We start from the raw sequence: 17,617 nt of genomic DNA, 5'->3' as shown, positions 1-17,617 counted from the left end.
CTATGCATGTATACCCGTAACCTGGCAACGACAGCGAAATAAGCTGCTGCTAGGTATTCGCTTCGTAAAGAGAAGCCGTTGCTAGGTAATTGCTCTGTAAACACAGGGCGTTGCTAGATAATCGCTCTGTAAATAAAAGTTGTTGCTAGGTTTCTTGCCACTTAAGACGCCGTTCGGATTGTTAAGTGGTTTAGTTAACCACCTACAACGCTCCAAAGGTGTTACGTCACCGCTGGGTAACGTCAACGCTCCGATGCCGCCACGTCAGCGCTCAGACGCCACGTCACAGTACATTACGTCACCAGGCGACACGCGGCCAGGCTCAGGCTATAAAAAGAAGCAGCTAGCTTGATTCTTCAGTTTGACTTCGACAGTGAGATATACTAGTGACAGTGTGCCATTGCTAAGGAACGACTAGTAAAAACTCGGCGCTTGCAGTGTAATTTACGGAGTGTGTAGAATAGTGAACGTGAAATAGCTACACCAGGTCTTCGTTGGATTTAGCGGTCTGAACGAAACCCGTGTTAGACGTACTAAATAGTATTTCGTACTCTTGTAAGAAGAAGCCACGAAAATGTGGAAAATATCAGCCGTGATTATAGCATGCGTATCTTTTTTGGTACTTCCCCAAGGAGGAATATACCCTAAAACCCCAGGATTGGAACTACCTACTGCACCTGGACCGTTCTCGGCACTTGGACCCATCGCAGCACCTGGACCATTACCAGTACCAGAAACTATCGCAGCACCTGGACCCATCCCAACACCTGAAGCGATCCCAGCACCTGAACCAATACCAGTACCAGTACCAGAAACTATAGCAGCACCTGGACCCATCCCAACCCCTGAAACTGCCTTGCAGCCATTCCAAGACTCAGAAAGAATTGTAGCTGGAACCTGCGCTAGAACAAAGAAAGCAGAGTATGCAGTGTCCCGGGCATTTCAACGGAGAACATCACAAGAACGCGAGTATTTCTGGATGCTACTTGGTGGTCCCCTGTTCCTCAGCCTGATCACACTTACTGCGTGTGTGACTGTGTGGTGCCACCTTCGGCGAGTTTCGTACAGGGAACATGAGAGAACACAGAAACCGGCACAGTCCAAGATGTCAGTACACCAGTGGGAATGTGTACAGCTAGAGATGAGAGACGTGCTGGCGAAAGTGCAAAAATCGGTAGAACTACGTGCACAGGTCCAGAAGGAGCTTCACACATCCTCTCTTATGGTGAAGGAAAGAGACGAAAAACTTGTTCAATTAAGGAATGAGTTGGATAAAATTACCATGATTGTGAAGGCTCAAGGAGAATGTTGCAATCAGTTAGTCAGTGATTCCACCAGGACAGCCGAGATGGAGGAGGAAGAACAACCTCCCCACATTCAGGAACCAGCAATGTCAGTAGACAATTCCGTTAAAAGTAGAGGAAGAAGACGACGACCACCACGACGACTACGACGAAAATGATGGCCACTTTAAGGACCAATTGAATTAGTCAGTCAGTGCAGTGCAGTCAGTTGGTGAGTGAGTGAATTAGTTAGAGGACTGCTACCGTTCAGTTATTGTGACCGTTGTGACCTTTTGCTGTGTGAAGCTGGTAGCTGAGGCCGTGGACCGATTGGGAACAAAGAGGACTGGGAACGTCCACCGTTTGTTTAAGAACACAGCGCGCCTCGACAACAACAGACGACACTGAAGGATCCTATTCTCCAAACAACAGAACCACAAGGTGGCAGAGGCTTGGCTTCCTTCAAAGAGAATAAATAAAAAGGACACAAACCATTTTGGTATAAACACGTTAAGAAAATCTTCTTAAACATATTAATTGTAATTTATAAATATTTGAACATATTATTATTATTATTTGTTAAAAACATTAGATTTTGTACTCATTGTATCATAACATTTTATGTTCATAATAATATTCAGAAAATATACTGTAACAGTGGTTTCTGATTTTACTGATATCCTTCTAGCACTAGCCACTCAGTTCGGCAACCAGATTAAACCCGTCTAAATGAAGCTAGCAGTTGGAAGCAGTAGGTTCCTTCGAAATGCTGGTTCCTATCTAGGAAATTACACGGCGTCACATTCCAAAAAACCGTAATCTGAAGCTGATCTATGATTAGTACAATCTTCTGGAATTTAGCGCTGTGTAGTTCGGTTTAAGCCTGTCGACGTTTCGGAGGAACGTGCTGCTTCAGTTCTTTACGTTGATGAGTAAGTGAAACAATGGATCTTTATGAAGCCAGTCCGCGATATCTGATTGCACTCAGTATCACTGAACATTATTGACAAGTGTGCATCTGGAGCGATTTCAGATTCAAGTAACTCGACATGTTTTTTAACATGGAACGAGAATATGAAAGTGAGGCCAGTAACCATTTTACCGTACGGCTGCGCCATAGCTCAAGCGGTTAGTAGCTGGCTTGCCACCGCAACGGCCCGGGTTCGATCGCGGGTCTGGTCACGTGAGATTTGTGGTGGACAAAGAGGCGCTGGGGCAGGTTATCGCTGAGTACTTCGGTTTCCCCTGCTAATCTTCATTCCACCAACTGCTCCAGAATCAGCCTCCCCTATCTTCTTGGCCTGATACAATAGGCCAGAAGTGGCAGCAGTACGAGGGACTTAGTCGCACCCTACTAGCTATAAAAAGAAGGGGAAAAACATTTTACCGTAGTGCGTCACCACTACTTCATGTCTTGAGTTCGATACCCACCCCTAACGCTGGTGATACTGACCACTGAAGAGATGCATTTTACTTTGTACAACACCACATACGGGGGCATGCGGTAGAGCAGTTGGTTGAGGCAGTATGCTACAAGCTTGTGGGTCACAGTTTCGATTCCCGATGTCACTGGATTTTTCAACTGACCTAATACTTCCAGCCGCACTATGGCCCTGAGGTTGACTCAGCCTCTAACAGAAATGAGTGCAAGAAATCTTCGTGGGGTTTAAAGTCTGCGGACACATAAGGCTGACAATCTCAACGCCATGCAAATTATTATTTTGCTTTAATGCTTCAAGATTCATGAAACCAGTTTCAGCTGGTGCTGAGTGAGCGTTACTATAAAATTCAAAGACACTGTACAGACAATAACCTGTTCTGAAATAAGATCTCAATAGATGTTAATGTCACCTTTGTGAATAAATTAATTACCACTCAAAAGAGTATTCTACTTGTGATATAATCATAAAATCCATTTTGTAATTCACCAAATCATTTACAATTTTCAAGCAACATACCATTCCTGACAAGTCGTCTCTTTTCAAGAAGTTTCAGAAACCTTTTGTTAAATTACAGGGTCTCAGTCCCTCAGACCCCACACAGAGACCTATCAACTGGCAAGGAGGGGGGGGTTCAAGTATGTCACCCCACCACAGATTCCTCAAGAGGAAACAAAANAGAGAGAGGATGGCACCGTTCCAAGGGTTAATGGTGTTAAATGCTAGCACAGTTGATCTTTCATCGCCATCCCAGTGACATTAAGAAAGCCACTGAGTCCTTTTACATAACGATATTACATTTTCAGCAAATACAGGGTGTATCGATTTGGTGGCTGTAAAAAGTGTGGTTTGTTTTGTCTCACTTATTCCTTTCTTCTAGGCGCTTGTAACAGCAAACAGCGGTAATTATACTATGCACCACCCAATTTAACATTAATATCTTATGGTTTTTTTGTGTCCCGTATGATTCTCACAATAAATAGCGACTTTCACAGCTGAAAATATATTAATTTAAGAAACACCCAAAAGAAATTAACCTTCCATTTCACCATAAGGAAAAAATTCTTTGGACAGCACCCAATGCGTTCAGTATGTGCTTACTATTTTATCTGTATTAGGGCCTTGAGCGGTGTTGCCACCTAATGCAGACATCCTTGTAAACTCGACAAGAGCTCGCGACATCTGTTGCATCTCCTACTAACTGCTCTGTGAACATGGATCCCATATAACAAGGGACTCACTGATACTTCACATTCTCATGTGGCAAACAGACTGTAATACAAAACGAAAGTTAATCGAGATTTACTGAAGTTGCTGATTGCTTGAAAGCTGTCATGGGTTTGAGTTCCTTCAGCTAAATATGAAAGGTCCTAGCAAGAAGATGCTTGTAATTGATGAGGTGTTTTATGAACTGTTACAAGCGAGAGAATATAGTAGTTAGAGCAAAATAAATGTGAAAATTTTGTCCGGTGGTAAACAAAATGTCAGCTCTGGGGTAAATGGTAAAGTCCCTGTGCTCATGAAGGCATATGGGGGTAGTGGATATATAGACCTGCCTTTTCATGAGCTCTGCACTAGCTGTAGGTGAGTGGTCAGGAATCTTAAGTCCGATAATTGTCTTTCAGAGCGTTCTGTTCCATAGTTTTATGACGACTCACGACTGAGGTACTGCATTTTTAAAAGGAAGCAAAAATTATAACATTAAATGCGAAACTAAATTCCGTGGCTTTTAGTCCGAAAGTGAACTATACCGACCGAGAGACTGCCGCTTGTCAGCGAAGTCAGTGCCAACTTTAAATGCTGCAGTGACAAATTTAAATTTCCAGGAGACTTTCATGTGCCACTGCGGGAGAGATAAGAACACAGAAAAATCTTCTTGACTGGTTAAAAAACAATTCTACATGAATCCGGTAAGTAGGATGTCCCAGGAGGAAAGGTCAATATTCTGTAAGGTCACAGTATCTGCCATTCTAAGCAGAAAAGTGTACGTGTACAAATCTCCTACTCCCGGTGGTTTCTCAGATAAGAGCTATTTCACTGTACAGCTGCAAAACTGTTGATAAGAAAGAGATATTACGTAATGTTTCTAATACCGGTATTTATTGTTCAAGTGAAAAATGTTGGTGCAGTTTACCTAGTATAATCCATTTTTTAAAATTCCACCGTCAACATCGAAGCACTTTGCAACTCGTGTAAGGAGATGGCTTGTTGCTCATCTGCACAGTGTACAATGAAATAGCTCTATCTCAGAATAAGACATGTACATATTCACTTTTTCCTTAGACTGACTAATACCATGTTCCTCCTGGAACACCCTGTATATGCCAATATGCAAAGCAATTCTGGCAACATTACAGACAACACGATGCACTCTGCTGACATGTAAAACCCCACCAAGTGATTTAAAAAAAAATTAATTCAACTTGTCTGTAATTCCATCGTATCCACGAGCTAATGTAGGTTTCATTAACCTTATTATTTCTTCTATTCCATTAAAATTTGTTTATTTTATACAATTTTTTGAAAGGGTTGCAAAAAGGAATGTTATAGGCGCAATGAGCGCAATAAATGTTTATTACAAGTACAGGAATTACTAAACAGATAAATGTTTATTGTAAAGCCAATAGCCATACATATGTTATTTTCAATGTAGAAATGGAATCTTGTGTAAACAATTTGTGAACAATACTCTCTCGTTGTTATTCTGAGCCTTGGTCAGGGGCAAAGTAAAGAAAGTGAATACTGATGTTATTGAATATTACAAACCTTTTGGGTGAAACTCATAAGCACCCACCAAAGTTCATAAATACATTGGAAGAGTACTGGAAATGGAAAGCACCCCTACGGTGACTTTGTATAAGCAAATGTTACATGTAAACCAAAAACATAGCAAGGGTTGGCATCCTTAAAATCTGTATAAATACTCTGTAACTGCCAGCCCTCAGCACTTCTCTGATTCAAGCGACGAATTGTACCCATGTGTGGGACAGTGCGTCTCTCTCATTAGAAAGTAGGCTACTGCACTTGCTAAGGCAGTCATACTCTGTGTATTAACCTGGTAATAAATTAACTGTACTACTTCGCCCACAGCAGCAGCTTACAGACACCCCTACTAGACTCCTGAGGGACCGCTCGCCCTGCCAACCTGTACTCCGAGCCCGGGATACAACAAAACTGATGTCAGTGTGTGTGGGGTATAAGCTGACGGAAACGCCGCAACAAGGAGTAGACGTTAAGCGTGAACGCGGAGGATCCAAGGGAGACGGCACAGCGAAACAACCCAGGGAATGAGAGTGAAGGAACGCAGCCGCCGCAGTAGCAACAGGGACCAGACACAACGGTGAGTCCTTGCTAAATGTCTATGAGTGCCAGTAGGATAAGTACTCGAATCCTGGAAGCAGATGGCTCAGAAAATATGGCCAAAGAGTATATTAGCGTAAGCGAGGCACTGAAGTTAGTATCGCCATTTAGTGGTAACAAGAAAGAAGTGTCAACCTTCATTTCCAATATAGACACTGCGTTCGAGGTGGTGAACCCTGACCACCGAGGTAGACTGTACAAATTCGTATTAACGAGGATCAGTGGGGAACCGCGGACTGCGATAGCCCACCGACACTTACAAAGATTGGGTAGAGCTAAGACAATTTTTGAAAAACATGTATATAGAAAAGAGAACACTAGACTTCCATGCGACCCAGCTGTTTAAGGCAAGGCAAGAGAAAACTGACAACATATCCGGGTGGATACAAAGAATTCAGAGTCTAGGATCAAAATTCTGGGAAGCCGCCCTAACAGACTGCACAGTCGAGGAGAGGCCGGGGATACTAACATTGTCTGATCGGTTAAGGAACATTTGCTTTGTTCAAAGATTGGTATCGTACTGCATTCAGACCATAGTTCATAGTCGTAACCAAGACGACTTGGATGAAATTGCAGAGACAGCCCTAGAGGAGGAAAGCGCAATAAATTCAAAATTAGAAAGATACAATGGCCAAGACGGAAAAGGTTCAGTACAATGCAGGAACTGCAAAAGGACAGGGCACACTAGTAGTAGGTGTTTCCAAAAAACAAAAGGAGAAAGAATAAACCAGTATTCTACCCAAAAGGGACCCTTTAAAGAATTCGTATGTTTTAATTGTGGGAAAAAAAAGGCCATTTAGCAAAGAACTGCCGGTATAGAAAGGGAGCGAGGCCCAACTGGGAGGAAAAAGGAGACCTCGGGAAATGAAGATCGACTGTCAGCACGCAGCCGACAGACAGTCAGTACTGTTCCATAGGCTGTATCAGTAACAACACGGATGAGTATGTAGAGCTGCCGTGGAGGAAAGCAAGACAGGGAAGATAAGATTCTTACTTGATACAGGAGCAGACATTAGCCTAGTAAAAACTTCGACCTTGGTTGGGAGTACAGAGTTCGACCCCAACTAGAAGGTGAGAGTCAAAAGTGTAGATGGTTCAGTCACAGCGACACATGGAAACCTGGTATTACACATCCGTGGGGGAGAATTAGTAAATCCGTTTAAATTCCACCTAGTAAGCAAACAAGTGGATTTAGCATATGATGCAATCTTAGGTAGAGACTTCCTGCAGCATACCAAGGCTACGGTATGCTATGAGAAAGGCTTGGTCACATTCAAGCAGGGTAACGAAAAATGGACCGAGAAATTATCTTGTAATAGATTAGCCTCAGATAAAGGTGACGGAACAAAAGATACGTTAGTTAGGGAAGCTAACGGGACAGTTCAGGGAACTGTGGAGTCCAGGAAGTTAATTTTACCCAAGAGATCCGAAGTGATTGTAAGCCTACCAGTAAAGAACGGCAGGGATGGCCAAGAAGGCCTAATAGAGAAATTAACGATAGCAGAAGGAATATATTTAGCTAGTTCACTAACTAGGGTAAAGGGTGACCAGGTTATCACCAGTAAATTGAACACTAGGAATGAAGAAGTGGAAATAGAAACGCCAACAATAGAATGAGAAAACTACGATGAAGGAGAACTAAAAAGGGAAAATTCAGATGGGTATGTAGGATCTGCAGTTCTAGTAAAAGAGAACAGAACCAGGAAACGAACAGGGAAAGTTTTAGGAAAATTACAGCTAGATCACCTCAACCCCGAGGAAAGGGAAGCAATAGAGGAACTGTGTAGGGACTACCAGGATATATTTCATTTGCCTGGAGAAGAGCTGACTTGCACGAATGCAGTAAAGCATTCGATAAGTGTGGTCCTGGGTACGAATCCGATAAATACCAAACCGTATAGGTTACCTGAGGCACAGAAAGCCGAGAGAGAGAAACAAATAGAGAAAATGGTTATGGAGGGGGTAATAGAAGAAAGCAATTCCCCGTGGAACAGTCCACTTTTGGTAGTGCCCAAGAAAGACGACGCTAGTGTGGAAAAGAAATGGAGGACAGTCGTCGATTTTAGGAAGTTGAATGAGAAAACTGTGGGACATGCCTACCCACTTCCCCACATTACGGAAATATTAGACCAACTCGGACAATCAAAATATTTTAGCTGCCTAGATATGGTGATTGGCTATCATCAGAGAGAACTGGAGGAGGTAGATAAGGAAAAGACCGCCTCCAGTACAAGGAACGGGCATTGGGCATACAAACGATTACCGTTTGGTGTAAAAACCGTGCCTGTTACATTCCAGAGGATAACAACATACTGTGTGGTTTGACAGGAACCAGGTGCTTTGTGTTTTTAGAAGATATAGTGATCTACGAAAGGTCACTACAGGAACATGATGACAAAATAAGGGATGTAAGATTTGAGGCTTTCACGGCGGTGACTATGAAGAATGCAGTCTTTTGGGATTTGGCACCGTGTATATGTGGTGTTAACCGACGTTTCGGAGGAACGTATCGCCTCCATCTTCAGGGTGGAAGAGAAAATATAAGAAATCTGCAAGCGAAGAGACCGTGAGAACGGGTAAATGCAGACCATATCACCACATATACACGGTGCCAAATCCCAAAAGACTGCTTTCTTCAAAATAAGGGATGTTTTCGAAAGAATTAGGAAATATAATTTGAAACTCCAACCAGAGAAGTGTGAATTTCTGCACACAGAAGTGGGTTATTTAGGTCACATAATTGCAGAGGATGGAGTGCGACCCGACCCCAAGAATGTAGAGGTCATTGAGAATAATCAACGCCCCGAATCAACTAAGCAATTAAAGAGCTTTTTGGGTATGGCCAGTTACTATAGAAAATTCATTCCCAAATTTAGCCAGATCGCAGCGCCATTGCATTTATTACTTAAGAAGAATGCCAAATTTGAGTGGTTGGACGAACAGGAGGAAGCATTTCAAAGAATGAAACGAAAATTGACGTCACAACCAATATTGCAATACCCAGATTTTTCTAAAGAATTTGTCTTGAGTACCGATGCCAGTAATGAGGGCATAGGAGTGCTAGCACAGGGTCCAATAGGAAGGGAACTCGCCATCGTGTATGCCAGTAGAAGTTTAAATATGGCAGAAAGAAACTATACCACGAGTGAGAAGGAACTCCTAGCCATAGTTTGGAGTACCAAACATTTCAGGCCCTGAGGTAGAGGGTAAAGACCAGTATCTTGTAGAAATCTCAAATAGGTTTGCGGGATTGGAAAACTTGGACACTGAGGTGGATGTTAATAAAACTTGGGAAACTATAAGAGAGAATATACAAATATCTGCCAAAGAGAGTCTAGGTTATTATGAACCGAAGAAGCATAAACCATGGTTCGATGAAGGATGCTCAAAATTATTAGATCAAAGAAAGCAGGCCAAATTGCAGTGGTTACAGGATCCAAGAGAGTTAAATGGGGATAATTTGAACAATATAAGACATGAAACCAGCAGGCACTTCAGGAACAAAAAGAGGGAATATCTGAAAGAGAAAATTGATGAGCTTGCAATAAACAGTAAGAACAAGAACATTAGAGACCTGTATAGAGGAATAAATGACCTTAAAAGGGGTTACCAGCCTAGCAGTAACTTTGTGAAGGATGAGAATGGTGATCTGCTTGCAGATGCCCACGACATTTTGAATAGGTGGAGGAGCTACTTCTCTGAGTTATTGAATGTACATAGGGTCAGTGATGTTAGGCAGACAGAAATCGATACTGCTGAGCTGTTAATACCTGATCCTAGCCCTTTTGAGGTTGAAAGTGCTATTGCAAAATTGAAACGGTATAAATCGCCAGGGAGTGATCAAATTCCGGCAGAACTTATTCAAGCAGGAGGCGAAATATTACATTCTAAGATCCACAATCTAATTACTTCTATTTGGCTTAAGGAAAAATTACCTGATCAGTGGAAGGAGTCTATTATTGTACCAGTTCACAAGAAGGGTGATAAAACTGACTGTAGTAATTATCGGGGGATATCACTACTATCAACTTCATATACAATTTTGTCCAATATTCTTCTTTCAAGGCTAAGTCCATATATAGATGCAGTTATCGGGATCATCAGTGTGGGTTTCGAAGTAACAGATCAACTACAGATCAGATCTTTTGCATTCGTCAGATATTGGAGAAAAAATGGGAGTACGATGAGACAGTACATCAGCTATTCATAGACTTCAAGAAAGCCTACGATTCAGTTAGGAGGGAAGTATTGTACAATATTCTGATAGAGTTTGGGATACCCATGAAACTAGTTAGGTTGATTAAAATGTGTTTAAACGAAACGTATAGTAAAGTCCGTGTAGGTAAACATTTGTCTGATAAATTTCCTATCCAGAATGGTCTAAAACAAGGAGATGCTTTATCGCCACTCCTTTTCAACTTTGCCTTAGAATATGCAATTAGGAAGGTCCAGGGAAACCAGGTGGGACTGAAATTAAACGGGACACATCAGCTGTTGGTCTATGCCGATGATGTGAATCTACTGGGTGATAATGTAGATACCATAAAGAAAAACACACAAACTTTAATTGACGCAAGTAAAGAGGTTGGTCTAGAAGTAAACACAGAGAACACTAAGTATATGTTACTGTCTCAACATCAAAATGCAGGGCAAAATCATGACATAAAGATAGGAAACAGATGTTTTGAAAATGTGGCACAGTTCAGATATTTGGGAACAACGATAACAGATCGAAACCTGATTCAGGAGGAAATTAAGAGGCGATTGAACTCGGGTAATGCTTGCTACCATTCAGTCCAGAACCTTTTGTCTTCTTGTCTGTTGTCCAAAAACATAAAAATTAGAATATACAAAACTATAATTTTGCCTGTGGTTCTGTATGGGTGTGAAACTTGGTCTCTGACATTAAGGGAGGAACATAGACTGAGGGTGTTTGAGAATAGGGTGTTGAAGAGAATATTTGGACCAAAGAGAGATGAAGTTGACAGGAGGTTGGAGAAAACTGCATAATGAGGAGCATCATAACTTGTACTCTTCTCCAAGTATCATTCGAACGATCAAGTCGAGGAGGATGAGTGGGCAGGTCATGTAGCACGAATGGGGGAGACGAGGAATGTGTATCGGATATTGGTAGGAAAGCCAGAAGGAAAGAGACCACTGGGAAGACCAAGGCGCAGGTGGGTGGACAATATTAGAATGGATCTTAGAGAGACAGGATGCGATGGTATGGATTGGATAGATCTGGCTCTGGACAGAGACCAGTGGAGGGCTCTTGTGAACACGGTGATGAACCTTCGGGTTCCATAAAATGCTGGGAAATTCTTGAGTAGCTGCAGAATTGGCGTCTCCTCAAGAAGGGCTCAGCTCCATTAGTAAGTAAGTAAGTAAGTAAGTTAGAAGTAAATAAGAAAGTAAGTAAGTAAGTAAGTAAGTAAGAAGGTTCAAAATCACAATGGACCACAAACCCCTCACGTGGATAATGAATGTAAAGGATCCAAGTTCGAGGTTACTCAGGTGGAGAATAACACTTGAGGAATACGGTTATGAAACAATATATAAGAAGAGAGCATTAAACACAAATGCGGACGCCCTAAGCAGGATACACGAGTTAACAGTTGAGAAAGAGACACTGTCACCACTTGAAATAAGTGAAGATCTAAAGAAACAGATCCTATATGAGTACCACGACGCTCCGTTAGGGGGACATAGGGGCATGAACAGAACAATCGATGCGATAAAAAGTAAATATTCGTGGCCAAATATGAAGAGGGAAACTGGTATGAAAATGTAAAAGTTGTCAGGTGAACAAGACGGTAGGTTCTCAAAAAAAAAAGGGTACCCATGGAAATTACAACTACCGCAGGTAAACCATTTGAGAAGTGTTCCTTGGTCATAGTGCGACCCCTGCCTGAAACGAAAAAGGGGAATAGTTAGTTAGTTATTTGGAGAGGGTAGGTTTCCCCATGCACTTAGACCTGTATTGGTCCATTGTGCTTCCCTCTATGATTTCTACCAGCCTCTATATCCTACCGGTATTGGTACTTACCATCAGTCCCGCCCAGCCAGCGAGACTGGCTCTACTGGCTGAGAAGTATCTATAATGCTTCCCCCATCTACCAGAGGTATTAGTGACTGCTGTTGGGCGGGAAACGTCCGCAATTTTGGCTCAGTGACCTCCTTAGGAGATATGAGGCTCTTTTACGTGCCGTAAAGTTACGACACAGGACCCACGGCTTAAAGTCCCTCCCGGAGGACTTGTTCCCTGAATTTTTCCGCCCTTAAAAAAATTCGACGACCTCCGCCGGGTATTTGAACCCGCGTACTACAAGTCATGAGGTGGGAACGTTACATCTAGACTACGGAGGCCGCTTAAAAAGGGGAATAAGTACATAGTGACCTTTCAGGATGAACTGAGTAAATTTTTGGTAGAGACACCTATACAAAGACAAGATGCCGAGGCTGTCGCTAGAGAATTTGTAGCACAGGTCATTTTAAAATTAGGCACACCTAACAAAATTCTAACTGATCAGGGATCTAATTTCTTAAGTGAAATATTCAAGAATACATGTAAAATGTTCAGAATAGAGAAACTACAAACCACCACTTTCCATCCAGAAAGTAATGGAGGTTTGGAACGTAGCCACAGGGTCCTGAAGGAATATCTGCGACACTACATAAATGTAGATCAGGATAACTGGGATGAGTGGATTCCGTACGCAGTGTACGTGTACAACACTTCCACACATACTTCCACCGGATATACACCATTCGAGCTGGTGTATGGATTTAGGTCAAGCATGCCTTCAGCAACGCAAGAGAATCCTGACGTGCAGTATAACTATGACGACTTTCTGGCAGAATTAAAATGTAGGCTACAAGCAGCACATCAAGTAGCTACAGAAAGACTAATTGCACACAAAGAGAAGAGCAAGGAGTACTATGACAAGGGTACTAAGGAAACCACCCTGAAGGTGGGGGACAAGGTATTATTATACGATGAAACGGTTCCAAGAGGGAGATCCAAAAAGCTTAGCTCCCAGTGGTTAGGACCCTACGACATTATCAGTATAGATCAGGTTAACGCCACCATCAAGAAGGGCTGACACAAACAAAAGGTTCACTTGAATAGCTTAAAGTCTTTTTATTAAACGAAAGAAAACAAGGAAGGGAGAGGTCATAAATTTCAGAGACCGAATTCCTTTTACAGATGGATCCAGGATGGGCTTGGATAATTGAAATCTGGATCATGTATGTTATCATGGTACCAAAGACGGAGCCTTCCATAGAACGACAAGGATATTCGATCGAGAAATACGATTTCCCAGGGATGTATTATGAACTTTTAGGTGAAATCGCATTGTATAATACGGAGTGGAAAACAATTGTATATGTTAATTTGAGGGAAACTGATAAGTCAGACTGAACAATTAGGCCAATATACTGATTATGTAAATAAGGTATGCCAAACCACTGAAGTCCAGAATTGGACAGATTGCAATCAGTTCACGTCGCTATCGCGAGAAAGGTTTAGGCAACTCCAGGAAACGGAGAAAGTGCTGAATGAAATAACGGGAATGCTAGAGGAAGACGAGGTGCACTAAACTTTGTAGGCGAAATTAGTAAGGTATTATTTGGGACTTTAGACGCCGATGATGCTGAATACTATCATGCCCAGATTAAATATTTTGAAGAATCGGAAGATACGGCCAGCATGTTGAAACAACTTTCAATAGTTAGAGCTTCATTGGGAGCCGTAAATAGCACTATATCCGATATGGAATATAATAACCAGGTGATCAAGAAAGGGCTAAACAAATTAAAAGCTTATATGGAGAAGTTTTCCACTCATACGGAAACCAAACTGAACCTATTAGATGTAAAGATCACGGTAGAAGAGCACATCACTCGCGTTAATCATGCTATGGAGGCCATTCAGACAAATTTGAATTTAATGACAGAGNATTACCCGTAGAAGTAGACAGGAATAAGTTTGGGTACATCGAACCAAGTAACAACGTCTTATGTATTCACCAGACCAGACAGTATTACTTCCTGATAAGCAGAGAGGAACTGAGACTGTGTAAATTAGCACAACCAAATCGCTACTTGTATAAGCAAGGTCAACCACTTCTAAACAGCCATATGCAGGAATCTTGTGAAGTGAAATTGTTACACCCCCAAGCAAGAATCCCAAATGTTTGTGATATAAGAGCTGTTCATGTGGAACACACCATCTGGACGCAATCGGAGAACAGGAATGAATGGGTTTCTTTCATACCCGTCAGTGATGGCATTACAGTTGTGTGCCACGAAAGAGAACCAGTGAAAATAAAAATAAGGGGTACTGGAAAATTGAAAATAGATTCCGGATGTAAAGCATATAGTGTAACAGCTTTGATAATTACAACAAATGAAATTCAGGTGAATTATACACGAAATGATGGAGATTTATTATCTAAGGAAGAAACACAATTTGAGTGCTGTGAAAGATTTGAAACTTCCATTAATTTAAGTCACATTAAGTTGGATATGACACTGAGACCGACGGTAACGCATATGGAAGACTTGGTATGCCAGTTACAGAATCTCGGGAACTAGAAAAGTTGGCGGAAGAACAAGAGTGGAAAGGGAAACAATTTACACACCACACGACTTATTCCGTGTATTAATGTATATAGCTATAACTGTCATAATATTGTATGGATTGTATAAACTAATGAAATGGCTAATCGCTCGTTGGAGGAAGTGTACAGTACTCAGGGAAAGGACCGCCACATCTGAACAAAGACTGAGTCTTCCTATGGGAACCAGTGGAACAGGAAATGTAGTTAACATTAAAATAAAAATGAGTAATAAGAATTTAGCACTAAACCCCGAAGCAATTCCATTACAGACTATTGGCGGAGGTTCAGAGCACAGTCAGGGCAGTGCCCCAGAACTTCGGAGGTCGAAGAGAATAAAGACAGGAAAATCCTATTTTTAAGCTCAATTAAGGTGTAAATTGGTCTTCTTCTAAGGGGTGAGGGGTTGTTATAGGCGCAATAAATGATTATCAGAAGGACAGGAATTACTAATTACAGATAAATGTTTATTGAAAAGCAAATAGCCATACATATGTTATTTTCAATGTAGAAATGGAATCTTGTGTAAACTATCTGTGAACAATACTCACTCGTTGTTATTCCGAGCCTTGGTCAGGGGCAAAGTAGAGAAAGTGAATACTGATGTTATTGAATATTAAAAATCTTTTGGGTGAAACTCATAAGCACTCACCAAAGTTCATAAATACATCAGAAGAGTACTGGAAATGGAAAGCACCCCTACGGCGACTTTGTATAAGCAAATGTTACATGTAAACCAAAAACATAGCAAGGGTTGGCATCCTTAAAATCTGTATAAACATCGTATTCTGTACCTGCCACCCCTCAGCGCTTCTCTGATTCAGACGACAGCCTGTACCCATGTGTGGGACAGTGCGTCTCTCTCGTTAGAAAGTCGGCCACTGCCCTTGCTAAGGCAGTCATACTCTCTGTATTAACCTGGTAATAAATTAACTGTACTAGTTCGCCCACAGCAGCAGCTTACAGACACCCCTACTAGACTCCTGAGGGACCGCTCGCCCTGCCAACCTGTACTCCCAGCCGGGGATACAACAGGAAGTATATAAATAATCTGTAGGTCTCTTGTCAATTAGCCACATTATTGTTTATTACATCTTGTGATCAAGAAAGAAATTATTAAATGAGTTTACAATGTCTTCATATTTCTAGACATTTTTCCTGTTATCTTTAAATAAGTTACATAATTGGAAACATGATCATTTCTAGTTGCTTTCCTTATGACCTTCCAAGCTGCCCTAGCCTGATTATTGGAAGTTGCTACAATGTTATTAAAATAATTTTTCGCTCTTAAAATATCCCTATTTAATATGTTACAATAGTCTCGCGACATCTGTTGCATCTCCTACTAACTGCTGTGTGAACACGGATCACATATAACAAGGGACTCACTGACACTTCACATTCTCCTGTGGCAAACAGACTGTAATACAAAACGAAAGTTAATCGAGATTTACTGAAGTTGCTGATTGCTTCAAAGCTGTCATGGGTTTGAGTTCCTTCAGCTAAACATGACAGGTCTCAGCAAGAATGTGCTTGTAAGTGATGAGGTGTTTTATGAACTGTTACAAGCGAGTGAATATAGCAGTGAGAGCAAAATAAATGTGAAAATTTCGTCAGGCGGTGAACAAAATGTCAGCTCTGGGGTAAATGGTAAAGTCCCTGTGCTCATGAAGGCATATGGGGGTACTGGATATATAGACCCACCCTTTCTAGACCTCTTCAGTAGCTGTAGGTGAGTGGTCAGGAATCTGAAGTCTGATAATTGTCTTTCACAGCGTTTTGCTTCACAGTTTTATGACAACTCACGATTGAGGTACTGCATTTTTAAAAGGAAGCAAAAATTATAACATTAAATGCGAAACTAAACTCCGTGGCTTTTAGTCCGAAAGGGAACTATACTGACCGAGAGACCACCCCTTGTCAGCGAAGTCAGTGCCAACTTTAAATGCTGCAGTGACAAATTTAAATGTCCAGGAGACTTTCATGTGCCACTGCGGGAGAGATAAGAACACAGAAAAAACTACTTGACTGGTTAAAAACCATTCTACATGAGTCCGGCAAGTAGGATGTCCCAGGAGGAAAGGTCAATATTCTGTAAGGTCACAGTATCTGCCATTCTAAGCAGAAAAGTGTAAGTGTACAAATCTCCTACTCCTGGTGGTTTCTGAGATAAGAGCTATTTCACTGTACAGTTGCAAAATCGTTGATAAGGAAGATATACCGTATTTACGCATGTATAGGCAGCACATTTTTTGCCAAAAATTCAAGAGGAAAACTGGGGTGCGGCTTATATTCGAAATATTCGAAATCACACTTCATTTAAAAAAATTATATTCCTAATTAGTAATACAGGGTGTTCTACTCCTGAAATAATATTCCAAGAAAATTATTTTTTCTATGATTTCTGTCTGAAAATTGTGCTGTGGCCTATACACGCACGAGGCCTATACATGCGTAAATACGGTATTACGTACTGTTACTAATACCTGCATTTAGTATTCAAGTGACGAAGTTGTTACAGTTTACCTAGTATAATACATTTGTGGAAATTCCACTGTCATCATCAATGCACTTTGCAACTTGTGCGAGGTCATGACGTGTTCTTCGTCTGCACGGTGTACAGTGAAATAGCTCTATCTCGGAATACGTTCGGAATAAGACATGCACATATTCACTTTTTTCTTAGACTGATACCATGTTCCTCCTCGGACACCCTGTATATGCCAATATGCAAAGCAATTCTGGCAACATTACAGACACCACGATGCACTCTGCTGACATGTAAACCCGCAGTAAGTGATTTAAAAAAAAAATTAATTCAGCTTGGCTGTAATTCCATCATATCCACGAGCTAATGTACGTTTCATTAACCTTATTATTTCTTCTATTTCATTAAAATTTGTTTCTTGTAATA

The 17,617-nt window shown here is 41.4% G+C and overlaps 1 protein-coding gene across 1 annotated transcript; it reads left to right on the top strand.

The window, feature by feature from the left end:
- Positions 1–574: 574 nt before the first annotated feature.
- LOC111861816 lies at positions 575–1,462 on the top strand. The gene has a single exon (XM_023846703.1). The coding sequence runs from the start codon at positions 575–577 to the stop codon at positions 1,460–1,462; it is 888 nt and encodes a 295-aa protein (XP_023702471.1).
- Positions 1,463–17,617: the final 16,155 nt, after the last annotated feature.

This window comes from Cryptotermes secundus, unplaced genomic scaffold (genome assembly GCF_002891405.2).
Source record: "Cryptotermes secundus unplaced genomic scaffold, Csec_1.0 scaffold620, whole genome shotgun sequence".
Lineage (NCBI taxonomy): Eukaryota > Metazoa > Arthropoda > Insecta > Blattodea > Kalotermitidae > Cryptotermes > Cryptotermes secundus.
This window is presented reverse-complemented; position numbering and strand designations above follow the sequence as displayed.

Coding starts and splice junctions, on each gene's coding strand:
- LOC111861816 (XM_023846703.1), top strand. CDS start 575: ATGTGGAAAATATCAGCCGTGATTATAGCATGCGTATCTTTTTTGGTA.